Source organism: Grampus griseus (genome assembly GCF_964374135.1).
Source record: "Grampus griseus genome assembly, chromosome: 13".
Classification (NCBI taxonomy): domain Eukaryota; kingdom Metazoa; phylum Chordata; class Mammalia; order Artiodactyla; family Delphinidae; genus Grampus; species Grampus griseus.
Window position 1 is genome coordinate 59,877,803 of NC_139007.1, and position 20,704 is coordinate 59,898,506.

Consider the following 20,704-nt stretch of genomic DNA (forward strand, 5'->3'; position numbering starts at 1 on the left):
CCTGCTTCTCTGCCTTGGAAACTGGCCTGGCCTCTGTATCATTCTCCCTAGATCTTAGTTCACTGTCTTTGCCACAGACACTACGCTATCTGAGCGCAGAGGGAGGGAACAGCTGGGGTCATAAAGCCAGGTTACGGTATCACATTCTGTCCTATAAATTGCACACTACTCAACTGGCATAATGGGAGGAATTACTTTTTCAGTTTGTGTACAGAGTGTACAGCAGGAGATATTCGAGTAGAATCCTGAGAAATGAGGATCCCCAACTCCACTGTTCTGCTGGGACTCTGCATTCCTAGTTAGTATGTTAACTTTATGTGGGGCAGAAAATTTTGTTGTTTCAATTGGCAGAGTAGATATTATCTAATCCCTACCAGTATAGGATAACTAAATCACTGGCACAAAGGACTCCTCTTAACAATGCTGTCTAAGTACCACCCCACTATTGCCTGTCTCTTCAGAAAGGCTGTGCTGAACCACAGTTTGTCTCTCTCAAAGCACTAAGGGAGACAAGTAGTAGCCAACATATTCCAATAACCTGATTTTTTCTTAACCAAGTTCATAAAGCTGGAGCCTTAGTGGGCATAACTGTGGTGAAGGATCAGTGTTTTGGTTTGTTTGTTTTTATTTACCAACCCAACACAGACAAGTGTTTTCATAAATACAAAACTGCACGCTTAGATGTCACAGTAATGTCAGATTATTGAAAGTTTCAAAATGCTCCTCTTGATTTCTATACCTATTTTATTGTTGATCAGTAGTTTACAAACTGGCTTTTGTCTATAAATCACATTTTTAGTAGCACATACCTAACTGATAAGGTTTACTGTTTTCCCAGCCTAGATATCAATTTCTGTATTAATGGGGAGGCTTGGTTCAGAACATACGCTGTATATTCTAATCTTACCTGGCACCTGAATGATGAATAATATTATAATCTTACCTGGATCTTGAATAATGGAGCACATTATAAGACCAGTGAAGCCCATGGGCTTTATCTCATTGTCTTACTTCTTTCATCTTGAAATGAACTCCTGGGTCAGAGGAATGGTGTTTGAGCTAAAGCGTTCAATGAGTCTATGGAGAACGGTGCCTGCAGTAAAATCAAACCCAATTCCAGAATAAGGAAATACTGTAATGAGACAGACTGTGGGCTGATCTGTGACAAAAGGGGGCCCAAAGCAACTGACATGCTTGATACCAGGTATATTGCTGGTCTCCTGCAAGGAGGGTGCCTCATAAAGACCAGTCACCATTGCTGTAAAGCTGACTTTTCAGCAGTGGCAGTAATTGTTGGGACAGAGCCTTTCCCCTGCCACTTCCTTGGTAAATCAGACCATGCCACTCTACAGCTTAAACCCCTTCACTTCCACTAGCACTTGAAAGAAAATCCAAACTCCCTTCTGCTTGGTCTGCAAGGCACTGAAGGTTCAAGGCCTTAGTTTCTCTCCAACTTCATCTCGTGTCCTCTACCCCTAGCTCTGATCATGATGCCCCATCCACTCTAATACTCCAGCACAGCAAATTCTAGCCCATACTGTTCCCTCCGCCTGGAACACTATGTGCATCCCTTCCACTCCCATCCCTTTCAGATAACAGTTAAAATGTTACTTCCCGAAAGTCATCTCCTCACTACCCAGCAGACATTACTCTCTAACCCAGCCTCTTCTTCATCACACATATTCTTGTTCATTTTCTTCATTAAATAATTATAATACAAGCTATAATTATTGAATATTATTCAAAAAATAAATTAGTAAAGAAAATGAAACAAAATGGAAGTTCCATAATTCTACAGTGCTTTTAAACGTCAGATATTTTACTGAACAGTCAGAGTGGGAAGCAAAAGATCTAGAGGCATCCTTGAAGACCCCGTAAGTAGTGAAACACTCAAATGGTTGTCTACTCCCAAATCCCCCAGAAGTCAGCCCAAGTCTTTCAAAAGGACTGTGGTGTTATCATTTTTCATGCAGGATTCACACCAATCAGAGGCCAGGTACTCATGAGCCCGCCTCATGGCCTTTTATTAAATTAGAGCTGCCCACTGGCCTCATCCAGGGCCAGAGGCTTCTGACTGCAGCCCAGCCCTAGAGCAGAGGCCTGTGCCGGCCTGGGAGTGGGGCTCGGGGGGGGGGGCGCCGCGGGGCCCCGCGCTGCCTGGAGTTCCCAGGGCCGTTACTCGGGTCTCGCTCCCACAGGCAGCACCTTTCACGTCACCCCGCGAGGGTCCTCGAGGACCCCAGCGCAGCCGTTCAAACGGGCGAATGTGCACCCCTGGGAGTCCCCCGGGTCAGTTCACGGCTACTTGGGAGCACAGCCGAGGAAGGGTCTCAGTCCCAAGCGCCCAGCTTCCACGTGAGCCGAGCCGCCGCTGCTCCTGCCCAGCGCCCCAGTCCCAGCCTGCAGCCGCCCTCTCCCACCTCGCATCCTTCTTGGATCCGGCTACGCCGCTTAGAAGCCTCGGAAGTGCCTCCCGGCTCCCAAGGCAGAATCCTGATCGCAAACCCAAGCTGAGTAAGGAATATCGAAGGGACAGGCGACAGAAGTTTGACCTAAACTCCCTGCGTTATCTATCTATCTATCTATCTAATCTATCAATTTACCCGTGTATCCATTCTTTCATCTTTCATATCCTATCGCTCTATTTTAGGACTAGGATTAGAATTCATTCATGAGAGTTTGATCGCGAAGTCGTAAATTAACGCGAAAAAGCGAAGTAGGACTTTTTCACAGAAAATGTCTTCGTTAGAATTAGAAAAAAAAATAGTTCTTAGGGCTAGCTTCGCTAATTATGTTGAATGGTGGACCTTTTCTATAAATTGAATGAGCTAACGAAAGTTCCAAGGTTTTGACAAAAAACAAACAAAAAACCCTAAAATCCGTTTATATTATACTTTACGCCAGAAATTACGTGCTCATGTTTAGCTACCAGCTAAAGATGTACAAGGGATACCTAGTTTTCTCGAAATCTTTTCAAGCGGTTTTCAAGCACAAGTCTAGCCTAGTCCACACCCACCAGCCCCACCTCGCCAAGCTCTCCAACAGGCCGGGCCGGACCTGGGCACCAGGAAGGAGGAAAGGAAAACGGAGGAAGGGGCGGGGGAAAGTGACGGGAGCAGTGAGAGCCGGAAGTGGTTGGCTAGCGAGGAGCCCAGGAGCGCCCTGTCCGGCGGCGCTCTAGCCTCCGCGCGCTGTCTCTGTGCTCCCTCGCGTCTCGTCTATTTATTGTCGCGGGGAAGCAGCGGCCGCCCTGTACCCGGAACAACAAAGCACGAAAGACTGAGCCCGAGCCTCGGGGGCTCCTAGCAACGGGCCGGGGCGGGAGTTCCATGGAGACTGGGGAGCGCGCCCGCCTCATCATTATCCTTGTCCTCCAGCTTATCCTTCGCGCCCGCCGCAACCGGCAGCAGCGCTGCCGCCGCGTCCTCTGCCGCCGCCCGCTCTTCCCACGGTAACCCGGTCGGCGACCCTGGGCGGGGGGAGCGCGGGCGACCGAGCTGCCTGAGTGCAGGGTGCGGGGCGACTTGGCGCGGGGCTGCGTGTGCGGAGCCGGGGCCGTGCTGCGGGTGGGGTGTGTGCGGGCGGATGCCTGAGGGAGAGGCGCTCAGATGTAGGAAATTGGTCCGGGGGCCGAGGGAGGGTCCAGTTCTTAGGAGGACAGGGTGATATTTGGGGGTCTCATCAGGGATAACGGGTTGGGGGTGGGGCGTCACTGCCTGGGAGCGTTATCCAGCGAGGTGTAGGATAAGAAAAGAGGTATTTTATTTTTCCTGTTAGCCACCACTGGGAAAGACAGGAGAAGGGAGATTCCCCATCCGTCTCTATGGAGCCCTCCCCCAGGGGAAGAGAAATCGTGCAAAGATGCTAGCGGGTCCGTTGCTTCCCAGAAAACTTCCAACGGCCTTTGCCGCGGCGGGCCGGCTCCCAAATAGCACCTTCGTCGGTTCCTGGTTCTGGCAATGCCAACAGCCTCGCTTTATGTTATTATTAGTAGTAGAATTAACAGAAATTAGACTTGATGAAGAAGGATCTGGAACTGAGGAAGATAAAATGGATAGTAGGTAGGGCTAAGCAGGGTTGAGAGTCGGGATAAGCAAGCGCTTAATGATAGCCAGTAGAAGCTCTAAAAGTAAATTTAATTGGGAATGACGGTTTTTAAACTCTCTCCTTCTGCCGAGATGTGCATCTGCGGGCTGTGTCAGTGTGCTCATTGCGATAGGATTCAGACTGCAGCCAATCCACATCTGTGAGCTCTCTGACTGCATCTGTCACCTGCAGTTCCAGAGCGACACTGGCAGTTAACCAGCGTTAGGCTTGTGTATTTAGGGTTAAGAACAGTGCCTTAAAACTGGCTCAAGGAAAGAAACGGAAACAAGCTTGGTGTGATTATTGTGTGAAGAAATAATAACAGATTCCTTGGGGAAACTGGGAAAGAGAAATATGAGAAGGTTCAGCTCTTCTAGTACAATCTGCAGTCTCTTGGAAAGTTTGAGAAAATGGCAGTTCATTCAAATCGAGAAAGGATTTTTATCACTGTGTGGTTTAAAGAATTATTCGCAGTTGATATGTTAAATGCCAGTTTATGCTATCTCTTTAAGCCTTACGTCTCTAACTATTTAATGGTTTTATGCTTTCCAAAACCATTCTAGGTCAGTAAATGAGGTTTTCCTGTGGCGTGCTGAAACGGCCATGTATGCATATTACAGTAATACTATTTTTGTGTCCAGTGGGAACAAAGCTCTTTATATAAAGCTGAAGATTAAAGATGAAAATAAAATTGATAAATAACAGAAGCAGTGATGTCAACCACAGTTTCTATTTGTTCCTTACCTTTTTCGCTAAGTCTGGCTTGTCTTAAGCAAATAGGTTTCATCCTTGTCCCCCAGCCCGCTTTTTTCGTAATGATCTGCCGCTCTGTGCTCTTGATTGGTTGATGCCAGAACAGAGTTTTTGACTTTGGCATTTTCATGGAATTGAGGTGCAGCATCTCTTGTTACGGAATTTCATATATGTGCAAAGAGGTGGGCAGTTTCCTTTGACAAAGATGGGAAGTATAAACATTGGGAAACTTAAAATTGCATTTTAAACCTCTTAAGAAGAAAAACCTGATATTGTCATCTTTAGGTTAGTGAATCAAGGACTTTTTCTTAATCTCTTCATGTAGCTGTACTTTTGTGAATGTTGTTCTGGGGGGTGACCACACTTGAGGGTATTGGACGTTGAGTCCCAGGATTTTCTCAGTGTGTATGAGACTTAGTGAGTTCCCTCAGTCTCAGGGCTGCCATCACACTCACTTCGTTTAGATTTTATTTGCTGTTGCCTCTATCCCTTACCCCTTCTGTGTTTGATGGGGGAAAGGATTTAAGCCCCGACTTCCACCTTTATTAACAATCCCTGCTTTCCCTGCTCTCTGCTCCAACACTCCCAACATTTTGTGTTGTCTTAGTTCCTCTCCTTACTTAATCACATCCCAATCAAAAGTGATTTTTTATGATATTTGTATTATTTCTGTTTCTTATGGAATTTTCAACATATGTCCTTGGCCTGTATATCCTTTTCATTAATGTTACTTTGTCTGTTGCATTTTCCTTCTGTATCCCTCCCCTGATATGGAAAATGGAGTGATCATGTCAGATGCTCTGTATTTATTCTGAATACAACAGGTAAGAGCCTTAAACCAAGAATCAAGACTGCATTGAAATAAGACACGTAAAAATATTTGAACGTTTAGGAATAGAAGGTGTTTCAGAAGTCCAAGTGGTAACACTGTAATTGGAGATGTAGTCACTCTTTTAAAAATAAAAGAGTATTGTAGAGCCTGCTGTGTGTTTTTAATTGAACCTTAGATTTTCATAATTTGTACTCTAAAAACCTTTTCTTAACATCCATCTTTTCTGATCATTTTGCATCTGAATACTTGACTGAAATTACACTTTGCCAAATTAGAGGGAACAATTTAAGTGAGTCCCACAATTTTGTTTCATGTGGAAAATTGTCATGTCGAAATTTGTGTGGATGTATACATATATAGAATGTGCAGAGTTTGCTGTAAGGTAGAATGAATACATGCAGAATCTATAGCTGAATAGTTTTGGAGAGTGTTCTTTCTTAGCACGGGTGTGGCACAGTATTTAAAAATCAGCAAATATTGTATAATCTAGTTGAGTGGGTATTAGTGCTGTTTTTAGGTGAGGAGGCCCGTAATTACCTGGTGATTGATTTCTTTCTGTTGCATCATAGACCATGTGATGAATTATTATTGCTATGAAAAATAAAGTGTAAATTGATTGTAGAATTGATAGTAGAATGTTTCCACAATGGCTCAACACCTGTAGTGCTTTGAAAATTTAGCTGTATTGTGACATTTGAAATAATAAATAAAGATTTCCTGAAATTTACACTCATGTTTGTTGTACCTTTAATATGTTTGATGCCACGGCAGGTGTACAAAGCTGGATGGAAGTGTTTCTCTTCAGGTGCTTTTTGTGCACTTGTAGATAGCAGAGAAATGACATGCATAGATACTAAAACATGACAAACCTAAATTTGAATTTTAAATCCTTTATTACATACTGCCTGGTGCTATAGTTATTGATGTATGGATTTCATCGTGCCTGCTAAATTAGAAGTTTCTTGGGGATCGGGACTGTAAGTCGCCATCATATTGTATGTTCATGTTGCATATGTGTGTATTTTGAAGATTAACATATTAATAAAAGGATGTATATATATTTCATTTCTTTCACTTCAGGGACTTATCTAGTGGATGAGGGGAACCTTTAGGCATCTAATGTAATTAGGAATCTAATTCCTGATGCCTAAAATTAACTTTTTATACCGGCTGCAAATTCTAAACAGCAAAATTTCTCAAACATGATTAGGGCTTTTTTTTTTTTTTTTTAACCAATTCAAATAATAAAAATAATGGTTTACTGCCTTGAGTTGATACAGTATTTGCTCTTGTTACATGACTGCCACTTCGGGTAATTTCAGAAGGGTGAAAGAATATATTTATCTGAGGTCTTTCCAGGCCACGTAGACAAATTTGATTTTTGTATTGTGACACAATTTATTTAGAAGAAAAATGGAGTGTATGTGTTTGTACAGTTGTGAAAAAGCAAGATTCCAGAAGTGCGTCATTAGTGGAAAGGAATCAGGTCATATCAAAAATTGTACTTATCTGGTCTTATCTTGTGACTAAAGGGTGACAAAATTCACAATTTGGTTTAAATGGCTTGTTTTGTAATGGAAGGTGTGCTGCTGACGATCCCATTAAATGCTAAAAAAACACAAGGTGAATTCTGGGACAGTTCAAATCAGCCTTCATGTGGGAGTCCATAATGAAGCTGTTTGAAATTTCACCAAAAAAATACAGCACAAAACTTTGGCTGGCGATTTTGACCATGCAGTATTCATCCGTCAAGAAAGAATACTGAAAATCAGGTTGCATCTGAAGGACAGTCTTCTCAGGACATGTGTGGATGACTCTTGGTACTATAATTGTGTTTACCATCATAGACTTCTGTCCATAGACCTTGATCCATGATACGTTTTTGTTTTTTAACTCACTAGGTGAGAACTCACAACATTTTGAAAGTCAGAATTTGTTTTTATTAACTAAATGGTTCCAGATATCAGGCATTAACCTTTTTCCTTCTGATAAATTACAAGTATTTTCATCGTAAAACCAGTTTTTTTTGTTTGTGTTTTTTTTGCGGTACGCGGGCCTCTCACTGTTGCGGCCTCTCCCGTTGCGGAGCACAGGCTCTGGACGCGCAGGCTCAGCGGCCATGGCTCACGGGCCCAGCCGCTCCGCGGCATGTGGGATCCTCCCAGACCGGGGCACGAACCCGTGTACCCTGCATCGGCAGGCGGACTCCCAACCACTGCGCCACCAGGGAAGCCCTGTAAAACCAGTTTTGATCAAAATCAGTTACGCTTTCTTGGGATTAGGGTTAGTATAGCGCTTAAGAGTATGGACTCTGGAGACAGGCTGCCTGTGTTCAGCGTGGTGGCGATGCTGCTTGTTAGTGGTGTGGCCTTGAGCAAGTTTTTTCACTGCCTTCGTTCCCCAGTTTCCTCATCTTCAAAATGGGGTTCATATAAGTACTACCTCATAGGGTTGCTGTGAAAAGTAAGTGTAAAGCACTTAGCACACTGTTCTGCAGAGTTAGCTGAAAAACTACTAGCTGGTGCTTGACTCAGTGGTGTGAGGTGTAGTACATTAAAGGTGAACCATTAGACCACTCAGATGCTTTGTTTCTTTCCTTTGGAGGCTATTAAAACAGTGAAATTGTTTGTGATGCTGGCTATTGGACTCATCTCTGCTGTTAGGTCTTGGGAGGGGGAAGCACTTTTGTTTTAATTTTGGATCATCACACAGACATCTGGTTATCACTTATGGCAGATGGATTCAGTAAAAAGAGACATCTCTGTTTCTTGGAAAAGGACGGCCAACAAAGCCCGGTCTGGCACCATGTTGCAGCTATTGAAATGCTATTTCCCTGTGGACTTCACTGCTTGTTTAGTTGTGTGGTACTTCTGAATAAAAGGAATAGACCCCAGTGGTTTCATTTAGCAGAATTAGCCCTTTTTTAGAAGACACTGTTTTTTACTTGTATAGCCTTAGGTGGTGGTAAACTTGAAACTTATTGGTGTCATTATCACTTGGGTTTTCTGTGTCACTATAAATGTGCTCTACATAGTAGCTTTCTTGTAATTTTAGAGGTAGCTGAAACTACTGCTGTGCTCCAATAATTCAAGTGGCTCAGGAATGACTGCATACGATTGCAAGATTATTTGTTTATGGTAAGGCTGACACCAAATACTGAGGCTGCCTAGTAGGGGATAACCTGATCATTATAGCTTTGTTTATTAGGCTGCTATTGAAATGGCTAACTTTTTAATGTTAAATCCAAATGTTTTAGTTTAGTTGTGTGGACCTTTGAAACTGTTGACTAGAAAATAAATATTTCTCTTAAGTACAATGTATCACAAACTGTTCTTTCCTATATTGGCTAATATGTAGGTCTTGGTTTTTAGTTGAAATAATATTTTTTATAAAACATATAGAAGTTTATATAAAACATTATTAAAAGTATGTTTTGCTTTAAATCTACAGGGATAAAGTTTTATAATTCTTTCTTCTATATTGTGCAGTTTCTGTTTTAGTTGGTTTTTATAACCACCCCGCCAAGAAGATTGGCAAATATGCTTGTATTTAGAGGCATGACTTCTGTTTTCCTGATTGAAGAGAGTGACATTTAGTTGATACTGTTGATTTCATTGCATACTAATAACTGCATTGGCCAGAATAGATGAGGTATTGATATAATATTGTTAACATAATTCCTGTAGCCATCATGGATTCTGGGTCTAAAAAAATATGGAGATAAGCAAGGAAATGATCATGGCTGTTTCATATATATACTCGCACATGTATATATCCTTTAATTTTAGATATTCTGAGGACTGTATTGGGAGATTTTTAGGACAGCAGGTCTCCAAAGTGTCAATACTGTTGCCCAGAATAAAACCTGGGTGTTTTATTCTGTCTAATACATTGTTAATGTTTCTCCGGTGTTCTTAACACCACCCTTTTTCAGGGACAGGTGTTGCCATCTTTCAGATATGAAGATAATAAAATCAGTGTGTAACCCAAAAGTGCAAATCTGAAGATGGGCATTTGGTTTATGAGTATGGCCAACACTTATAGACCGTATCATTGTTTGAATCTCTGTTAAGATTCACGATGAACCTGCAGCTTATGTGGAGCAAGAACCTCTCCATTCTTTTTAATTTGCCAGATACTTTTGTTGAACCACAAAGCCTTTTATCTTTCACCTGCTTATGGCTGCAGTGAACCTCTTGGGCATCTCCAGTTTCTTGTATGTATGTGCAACCTAGTGAGGTTGTAATGAGCAACCGTTAATTGCTCATGGGTTGACCACATCCCAGGACGTGGCAGGTTAGGGTGGTGGTAGGAGCCACAGCCATGTTGAAGGCACAGTCACCAGTTCATTAGATCTTCCTCAACACCAACCTGGTGTGCTCATCTCAAAGGTCCACCAGATTGCTTAACTCAGTTCTCTCCTCTTTTTTGTTGTTGATGGGGGAGGACCTGAAGTAAGGGATGTGATGTGGCTCAACAGTTCACAACTGATAAAAAGCTCTATGAATAATACTTTTTCCATTATCTCAGCAGCATATTGATAATGTAAGTCTTTAGAGAAAACCTTTGGCTGGCCGGTAATCTTGAAAATTCTGCTTCAATGCATAGTGTAAACCTACTTAGGTGATAGTTTAATTTGTCTGTACATTAAGAATGTGTGCCTTTTAGTTACTGTTTGTAGGCTTTTTGTTTAGGGCCTGTTAAATTAGAAGAGTTTCAGATGTCTGAAACTATATTCTTAACTTAATTTGTCTGTATTGTATCCTCACTCTCACTTTCTAAAGAGAGGAATAATGGCTTTATTATCACACCCTGTTTAAAGGATGGTTGTTATGCTGAAGGTAACTGACAGGGTAGCTAGTCTATAACCAGCTTTCATGGAATAAACTTAGGATATGGATGAGTTAGGACCCTTGGGGCTGAAATGGAGAGTGTAGCTTAGGAAAAGGGAAAGAGAATATATACCAAAAGTGCTAAGGGTCTGTATGTGTGTTTTAACCAAAATTATTCTTTCCTTACATCAGAACGGTATTATATTTCTGTATTTGTGAAAACTCCTAGAACACAGTTGCCCTTTAGGACTTGGGGGTCTGAACTAAAACCGGTCTATTGAGTTGATGACCAAGTGCCAGCCACTAAGCCACATTCTAAAGACATTTATATTAAATTGTTCTCTTTAAGGAGCATGGTGCCTACAGTCTAGTAGAGTGGACAGTTATAATACAGTCAGTGCCCTTACATTTGTTGGGCCCTCACTTGGGGTCTCTTCTGTCAGTGTTGCATGTGGCTGGCTCCTGCTTAGCCTTCCAGATCTCATTTTAAGAATAATTTCTCATCTCTGAGGAAGTTAAGGGACCTTCCTGGATCACTCTAGAGTTTCTCTTTATAACATAGATCACATTCTCTAATTATTTTCATGGCTTGTCCTTTTTCATTGTCTGTTTCTTCCACTGGAATACAAGTGCCATGAGGGTTTCTTACCTGACTGTTTTGTTCTGAGCTGTATTCCCAGTGTCTAGCCGTAGTGCTTGGTTCACATCCATTGCATGCTAATGAATACAGTTGTGAGTAAGAGTTTGTTAGTTGAAGGAGTGGGGAAGGGGCATCCTAGGCAGATATAAAATCAGGAAAGGGTCAGCTGTTGCAAGAGGAGTGGTAAAAAGTTGTGAAGCAGTTAAGGTGTGTTGGAAGTGGAAGATTAGGTTATAAAACTTAATTTGGAGACATGAAACTCACTGCATTCCAAGCTGTCTATGTAAGAGAACCAAGAGATATTTATTTAAACAGGGGTGTGGCACAGTTAGGAAGACAATTCTGGTAGCTTATTTGGTAGATGGACTAAATTGTGGAGACTGCAAGCAGAGAATTCCACTAGAAGGCTGTAGCCTTAATGGCACGTGAAAGCCTAACGTCAAACACTGACGCTTGGGATGCAGAAAAGAAGCTAGACGAGAAGCTAACTGGGTGTAGGAGAAAAAGGAGAAATGAAGGATGATTCTGAAATTTTGGATTCAGGTTTGAGAGGGGTGGCGGCTCCATTAACTAAAATTAGGAATCTGGAGACAGCAGGTGTTTCTGTGGGGATTAATTATTAGTGTTGGATGTGTTGGTTTACCTTAATGAATATGCCTACCAGACAGGAATATGGTTTCAAATCTCTGACAGGTCAGGATTGAAGTAAGAGCCATAAATTTATGGGTAGCAGTCGAAGTCTGGAAAGCTTAAATTGGAAAGGGATTTAAGGCAGTTGTTTATAACCTTCAAGGATCTTAAACTCATTTGAGAATATGAAGAAAATAATGGCCTCCTCAGATGTACATCCACATTTGTGTGGATATGATTTCAAGGGGGTTTGCACCTCTGAAACCAATTGTTGAGCTCTTCAGGGACTGTCGTGGACTTCCCTGAAGAATTTATGACATAAGAGGCAGACAGAGCAGTATTTGAGATGGGGAGAACCTAGGAAAGGTGCCTCAGAAGCCCAGGATAGGGGATGGTGAGGAAGAATCGGGGGAATCAGGGGTTCCCAGGGCTTATGCTCTGGAGAGGTCCAGTAGGAGGGAGTGTCAGCTGTGACATTGGATTCAGCAATGAGCAGTTCATTTGTAACATTTCATCCCATGCGGAGGCAGAAGGCAGATTGTGACCGTTCAATGCATGAATCCAAGTTAAGGAAACAATGCATGGGAAAGAGTGCAGAAGTCTTGATGTTCTGTATGATAAACAGTCCTGATATGAGAATATAACCCATTTTAAGGACCTGCTGAAAGGGAAATTCCATTATTTTGTTGACCTGTTGTGGCGTTTCAGCCCAGTGGTTCTCAACTGACTGCCCCATTAGAAACAACTTGGAAATGTTTTTAAAATCAGGGCCCTACAAAGGTTAGTTAATCAATATCTTTGGGGCTTGTACCTCTTTATAGCTTTTATTTTGTTTGTTCTGTTTTGGGTTTTTCTTAAAAGTTAAGAACCAATGTTCCCATCAGAAAACCTCCTTATCACTCTTTTTATGCGTCTGTGTTAGAATACTTTCTTTAATTGTACGTTATTATCAATTACTCAGTTTACTGTTGTGCTAGGTTTAAATCAGTGCCCTTTAGTCCTTCTCACAGACCTTAGTTTCCAATTTAAAAAATTTTATGGCTTTCTTCTGATCTTCAACCAAGTTCTACATATTTATCTTTTTTGAGTGGTACAGCCCTCAATCAGTGAAAGATCTGCCCATTTCTGAGTAAGACAGGAAATTCTTAATGGTGCTTACATGTGGAAAGAGTATTCATTCTGCAGTCCCTTTTACTTTTATTTAAGTATGTTACATTTTTTACTAAATAGTAAAAACTATTTTTTAACTAGAAAAGTTTGAACTCTGTACACTATTTTCCAAGTAGCTAATTTCATAATAGCTACATAAGAATTTCATAATTCTTACCTTCCTTTTTTAAAAAAATGGCAGTCATACATGACCTAGGCCTTAAACAGGTTGTCTCCATTAGAGCAGACATTTTATATGAAGGGTAAACCTGTAAAATCAGTTGAAAGGAAACTGTCAAAATAGGAAATTCCACCTGTTGTGTTTTCAACTTGCAGTGTTTTCTCTGGATTAAATTCTTGATGAGCTGTCAGCAGTTCAAGTTTGAATCCTGTGTTCATACCCTTGAAATAAAAATCAGATTATGGAAAAAATTGAACTTTATGCATGCCAACCTTGACACCAACCACAAGCTGAAAGGGGGTTTATTCCGTTTTTTAGCAACCTAATTAATTAATATTTTTACTTGCGAAGAAAATGATAATCTTTAAAAAATTCTGTTGTGTTATTAGCATCAGCTTAATGGCTAGAGTAGTCTCACAAATTGTAGTTGCTTATTATGGGTAACTTAGGGCAAATATTAAGATTCTCTGTAAAGAGACAAACTTCCTCGTTTTTTAAATAATAGCTCATAATATGGGAAAATAGGGATGCATGTAAGACCTTCTGGGAAGAACTGAGGCCTTACACTTAAAATGAACTGATAAATTTACACTTTAAATGAAATGAACAGATGAATAGTTTTGTTACAATTTAATATTCAGTTTTCCTGTTTTTGCAGGTACCTAGCTAAGTAAATGTTGGCAAAATGTCTGTTTTGTAATTTGTAGTAGACTTGGTGAGACTCTTCTCCCCGTCTCTTCTCTCTCCTTCTCCTCCAGACTCCCAACTCCCCACCCCACAAAAAACCCACACAATCAACAACTACTTTTTGTTTTGGTTTGAAACGGTTTTGTTATTGTTGTTGTTGTTTTAATTCACTGTTAAATTTAGTTGTTTTTTAAATACTGATTTCATTTACCAGATACATCAAAATTGTATTCTTTATTTTTACCCTTGCTTTTAGCCCTGAAGCAACATGATCTGTTTTTGTGTTCCAAAGCTGGAGAACCACAATGAATAACTGGAAATCCTTTCCATTTTTGAACATTTCTCTATCCGTGGAAGATGAAGAAAGGAGATAATTATAGTAACAATAAGAATAGCTAAATTTGAATGCTTACCGTGTACAAGTACTATGCTAAATGCTCTGCATGAAATTTTAGTTTTCCCAACACTTGGCACTAGGTGCTGTTATCTGCCTTATCCTACAGATGTGGACATTGAGGCACAAAGGCATTAAATAACTTCCCCAAGGTCACACGACTGATAAGTGGTAGAGTCTGGATTTAACCCAAGTAATCTGCTCCAGAGCCTGCGCTCTTAAAACTTGTGTCTGTGTGCGCATGTGTAGAGATGCTGCTGTTTAATAATCTCAAGCTAACAGTTAACCTCTCATAGACACTTTATTGAAAGTGTCTCATGCCTTGGGCACTATTCCAAGACTTGGGTACAAAAATAAGTAAGAATTGATCACGCGTCCAAGGAGCTTATTGTCTACCAAGGAGACAGAAATACAAAATTTCACTGTAGTGTGGGAAAGTGCTGTGTAGTAGTACAACTAGCAGCGTGGTCATGAGACTCGGAGCATTCATCATGGTAATGGACGCTCTGGCTCAGTCTTGGAGATCAGATGTCGTAGTTCCTTTGATTTCTTATTTTACCCATCATGGTTTTAATTACCTTCTGTATGAGGGTTTCCAAGTTTTCACCTCCAGTCTAGACCTAGGCCTGTCCTGAGCAGTGGCTCTTATCTGATTGTCTGTATCTCCTCTTGGATGTCTCACAAGTTCCTTCAAGTTAACATGTCCAAAACAGAATCCTTACCCCTCCTCCTTTTCCCATCTCCCCTTGCAAACCTGCTCTCCCTTCAGTGTTCCTGTCCCAGTAGATAGTATCTTAGGCCACAAACCTAGAGTCATCCTCCATCTCCCTTTTCCTCTTTCCCATATCAGTCACAAAGCTCTGTTCACTCTGCCTCCCAAAAATGTCTCTCTTCAATCTACTTCTTTCCGTCTTCATCCACCCTGCTCCCACGACTGTCCTCTCTCACCAGGACTGCCGCACTAGACCCTAACTGAGTTTTCTGCCTGTTCTAACTTTGCAGTCCATTCTCCTGTTACAGAAATGGCAGTGATAGATTTTCATGAAAAGCAAATACATTATGTCATTTCTTGCTTCTCTTTAGCCCACCATTATCGTGGGATAAACATGAAAATCCTGAACTTGGCCTAGAAGGCATAATTTAACCCCTCCCTGCATCTCCAGCCAGGTCTCATGCCACTTTCCGTCTTCCCGCTCTAGCCAGGCTGGCCCTTCTTCACATCTGAACACTTCACACTGCTCACTCACCTCAGAGCTGAGAACACCAGCTGTTCCCTCTGCCAAGTCTTGGTCACTGCTGGACCCCCATCTGCTGGGACTGGGCCTGATGCTTAGATTTCCGTTTCATTGTTATAGAATTGATTGAATGAAGGTGATGCTGAGCTATAGAACAAGTAGGAATGAGCTAGGTATAGAAATCGGGATTGATCATTTTTAGCAGAAGGAATAGCATAAGCAAGCAAAAGGCTGATATTTCTTTACATATAAGAGCTTTTTATAAATCAGTAGGATATCTCAGAAGGAAAATGAACAAAGGGTATGAGGCAGTTAACATAGAATAAATACAAGTATTCATATTTGCAAAGTTCACCTTCATTAGTGTTCAAGGAAAATCAATTCAATATTGCTATTTTTCTTATCTCAGGTTGTCAAAGGTTTTTATAAAATCCTTTGTTGACTAGATACGACACCATATGCATATGATCTCAATCTTGTTTAATATGCACAGATAAATATATGGATTTAGCAGGCTCATGTGCCTACATGAGCATAGAAAAACAGCAGTAATTATCACTGTGGTGAGATTATGGATGACTTTTTTTTTCTTTAAGTATTTCTTATGTAATCAGAAAATGACATGCCATCTTTTAAAATCATATATTAAATCATATATTAAGACCATGTAATTGAAATACTAAGAAATCTATCCAAAATAAATTTTGCTTTTACATAATAAGGAATCTGTATGCCAGATTTCTCATTTTTGAGTGTGAATCGCCAGATTTCAAGTTGTATTCAGTAAAATACTTTTTTCCTCTTATAATAGTACATTAGTTAAAATTAATATTAATGTTAGCATTGACTAATGTGACAACACTTTAATAGAGCATATTATAATTTGTGAGGTGCTCATTAATCCCTCAAATCAATCATATGGTGAGTAAATAGTGTTGTTTGTATTTTGCAAATAAGGGGAGAAACAGTTTAGAGTCAGCCCCTAGTCACATAGCATCCATTAGACATCCAAAATTTCTTACTTTACAGATACATATTAGCACATATTAAAATAGTGAAATTTGGGCTTCCCTGGTGGCGCAGTGATTGAGAGTCCGCCTGCCGATGCAGGGGACACGGGCTCGTGCCCCGGTCCGGGAAGATCCCACATGCCGCAGAGCGGCTGGGCCCATGAGCCATGGCCGCTGAGCCCGCGCGTCCAGAGCCTGTGCTCCGCAACGGGAGAGGCCACAACAGTGAGAGGCCCGCGTACCAAAAAAAAAAAAAAAAAAAAAAAAAGTGAAATTCTTAAGCAGGCTACTGTTTAAGCATTATTAATATGGGGTAAGTATTGATTATGTATTCTTAAACTGCAAAATACTTTTTTATACTGGAACTTTTTCATGGCAGTGTAAACCATTGAGTTATCTTTCCTTAAGCAGTCATTTTCAGAAAATCAGCATCATTTAAATCTTCCTCCACCACCTTTTAGGCATCATTACAAATATGTTCACTGATTAAAACATATTAATATACTCCTCTTTACTATTTTTTTTTAATAGATAGTTGCTGGCAACCCTCAGAGTTGTTTAAAAAACAGTATCTTTCTCTGTAATAACCTATATGGGAAAAGAATCTGAAAAAGAATAGATATACGTAAAAACTAAACTAAACAACAAACTAAATCACTTTGCTGTACCTCTGAAACTAACACAACATTGTAAATCAACTATGCTCCAGTGTAAAAGAAAAAATAAAATAAAAACAGTATCTTTGTAATTCTCTTAATGTAGATTTTTAAAAATTGTAATAACCATTTTGCTGCCAGTCTTCAGAATTGGTATTTAGATTAAGTCAGAGATAGAAGGTGGAGACATATGTAATGAAGATAGTTTAACTTTCTGTTTAACTTAATGCAGTGATGGTTTTGTACATCAAATACTTTTGCTTTTATTTAAGCATTTAACTGTTTTATATGAGTGGTATACTACATAATCCTTTCCTTTGGAATATACAAGAGTTTTTGTGCCCAGGCATACTGTTAATAAAACTTTCTTTCTTCGTGTGGCTAGAACACAAAAATGCCAACCCCAAGGACTGTTGGTATAAAGTATAAGCTGTTGGGCCGTGCGGAGAAATGTCTTCATGATATGATGTCACCATGCCAAACAAAGAATTTGCAATTTGGTCATCTGCCTCCGCCGTTGCCCCTCAGCGCATCTTTCTCCCTTTACTGCCCGTTTGAACACGAATGCTTGTTGAAGGGAAGGTGGGAAGTTCAGAATTGGGATGTTAATTTAACTAAACTAACATAATAGTTCTAGAATGAAAATTGAAATTTAGTATGTAATTCTAGTATGAAATTTAGTATGAAATTTAGTATGTAAATTTGTCTATAGTATGTCTTCATGTAAGATGTTGGAACCCTGGGATTTGAGAATTAGATGGCATCTTAGAAACCATCTAGTGGCATCTTCTACCTAATAAGAGAATCATTCTATAACATTCCTAACTTGGTTAATATTTTGCCCTACCTCCCCTTTTTTGGGACACTTACCTTCTGTTGAGGCTTCTGCTTTGCAGGTATTTGCTTTTGGGTGTGGCTTTATGGGGCCTGCTTCCGTGCGACTTCATTTGGATCTTTCAGTTTCCTTTTTATTCAGACATTTGAGAGCAACTGCTATCTTTCCTTTCTTGTGCTAAATGTCCTGAGACTCTCCTCATACAACTATTTTTATATCTCATGCCATCCTACTTTCCTCTGGATATCTGGATATCAGTGCCCTCTTTAAATGATAAGGTCAGGATATTCTAGATGTTTTAGTAGCAAAGAGGCTAGTAATTCCTTTCCTCTGAATAGTCCTTTCTAACCTAGTTTTTCTTTTTTTTGGTAAGTAATATAATTAAAATCCATGTTGTCTTAGTGTGACTTACTGTAAGGAAATTCTTTTTTTCTTTTAAAACAGCTTTTAAAAATTATTGTGGAAATTTTTAGACAGAAATGTCGGGAGAGTAGTGTAACGAATACGCATATATCCTATCACCTAGATTTAATCATTAGTAAGAGATGAGGCAGTAGTATGGTACTTTTTTGTCTTAAAATAAAATTATACCTACTATCCAGATTCATTCTGTACCTCAGAATAGATCGTCCAAATTTGTTTGGTTCCTGTGGTAAGATTCCAGATAATGAGGGACTCATCTGAAACTTTATCCAAATCTATTTGTTACCGAGTTCAGACAGTGGAAGATTCCTGTATCTTAAATTACAGACATGGCATTTCCCCCGTGAATATTTCAATATGCATGTCTGAAAAATAAGCATAATTGTCTACATGACCACTCTATTATTTCACCTAACAGAATTAACAGTAATTCCCTAATGTCATCTATCATACCCAAATTTCCTCTTATAACTGTTTTGTTCAAACCAGGAACCAATCAAGGACCATGATGTACAGATGTTTTATTCACTTTATTTATTTTTTTATTGGAGTATAATTGCTTTACAACGTCGTGTTAGTTTCTGCTGTACAATGAAGTGAATCAGGTATATGTTTACATATATCCCCCCCCGCCCCGGACCTCCCTCCCACCCCCGCCTCCCACCCATCTAGGTCATCACAGAGCACCGAGCTGAGCTCCCTGTGCTATACAGCAGGTTCCCACTAGCTATCTGTTTACACATGGTAATGTATTTGTGTCAAACCTAATCTTCCAGTTCATCCCACCCTCCCCTTCCCCCCACCCCAGTGCCCACACGTCCGTTCTCTATGCCTGCGTTTCTGTTCCTGCCCTGCAGATCCGTTCATCTGTACCATTTCTCTAGATACCACATATATGTGTTAATACACAGTATTTGTTTTTCTCTTTCTGACTTACTTCACTCTGTATGACAGTCTCTAGGTAAAAATGTGAGCTTTACATTTATTAGCACTAAATTTTATTTTATCGCTGTCGCCCCATTGCACTAGTGTAGGGATCGGCACACTTTTTCTTAAAGGACCAGATAGTAACTATTTTAGGCTTATAGGTCGTTTGGTTTTTGTCACAACTACTCAGCTCTGCCACAGAGTCATTATGTAAACACATGAGCATGGCTGTGTTTCAGTATGACTTGTTTTTTTTTTTTTTAACAAATCAGGCCCTGGCCCATTGGTTGTAGTTTGCTGACCCCTGCCTAACCTCTTATGATCTCTGTTTTTTTCTGTTAATGTGACTGTTCTCAAGTTTTGTGTCAATTCACTAAATGATACTATCTGGTTGCGATATTCTACTACCTGTGAATCCTTTAAACAGTTATAGCTACCATTTAGTGAACACATGCTGTATGCTGTGTACTTGACATAAATAATCATATTTAATCCTTAAAAGCACCTGGGGAGATGCAGTGATGTTATCGCCGATTTTCAGAAGAAAAAATTAAGACTTAGAAAGAGGTCAGGTAACTTACCCAGTATCACACACCTAAATGTAAACACTAAGTCACCCTGCCCTTTTGTAAGGTTTATGCTGTAGTATTAAACAGATATGAAAGAAGACCCTCTTTCTAAAAGGCTTTTGTCCATCTTAGTCCTAGGCATGTGTTGAGAGACGATCGAGTAATCTGTTGGGATCAGGAACACAAAATGTCTCTTTCCTAAGCTGCTGTTTTGGGGGCTTTATAAAGAATACGAGGTTAGTTTGAATGGCGTACCTTGTTTGTAGAAGAATGATCTCTAGGACACCACCTGGGTTCACACTGTGTTTGCAATTGTACTATATCCAGTCATTCCCTCCTTCTGCCATTTCTCAAATCATGGACAGTAGTTCCGTGGTTAAACCTTTGAGGACCCGCACCCACAGTATCCTCAGATGCAATTTGAGTACACTTAAAAGTAGCTAGAATCTACTTTTCTGTATTCTCATGTTTATTTTATTCTTTTGGCTTTTAGTTAGATTTTTAGGGTTATTTTTGCATTGTTTTTATAACAGTGTTTATTGTGCCCTTTTAGTTTAAAATGTCTTTCCTGGTGTGGAAAATTTTAAATGTAGTAGTCTCGGATGTAATTTGTCTTAAAAACCAGGAGGTGGCGATGTTTTCCAGGTGATGCTTTAAGGTTGTAGTTGGAATACCACTGGAAAGAGGATCTAACTTGTCCATAAAAGTCAGTGAGCAGGGAAGAAGCTGTTTCAACTTCAATAATGCATTTTAATACAGTGCTAGAAATGTTATTTCTTGAAGTAGGACAGCTTCAGTTTTCAACTTTGCTTTTTATTAGAAGGAAATATTTGACAAACACATGTTAGGCATTTACTTGAGAAAC

The 20,704-nt window shown here is 40.2% G+C and overlaps 1 protein-coding gene across 2 annotated transcripts in view; it reads left to right on the plus strand.

The window, feature by feature from the left end:
• The first annotated feature begins 3,263 nt into the window (after window positions 1-3,263).
• Window positions 3,264-20,704, plus strand: part of TBPL1 (TATA-box binding protein like 1) — a 29,688-nt gene continuing 12,247 nt past the window's right edge. Inside the window, exon 1 of one of the 2 annotated variants that reach the window (XM_082669192.1) lies at window positions 3,264-3,451. In XM_082669192.1, coding sequence (XP_082525318.1) covers window positions 3,330-3,451 — 122 coding nt within the window. In that variant the 5' untranslated portion in view covers window positions 3,264-3,329. The remainder of the gene's footprint in view (window positions 3,452-20,704) is intronic. The other variant, XM_082669191.1, reaches the window with a different exon arrangement.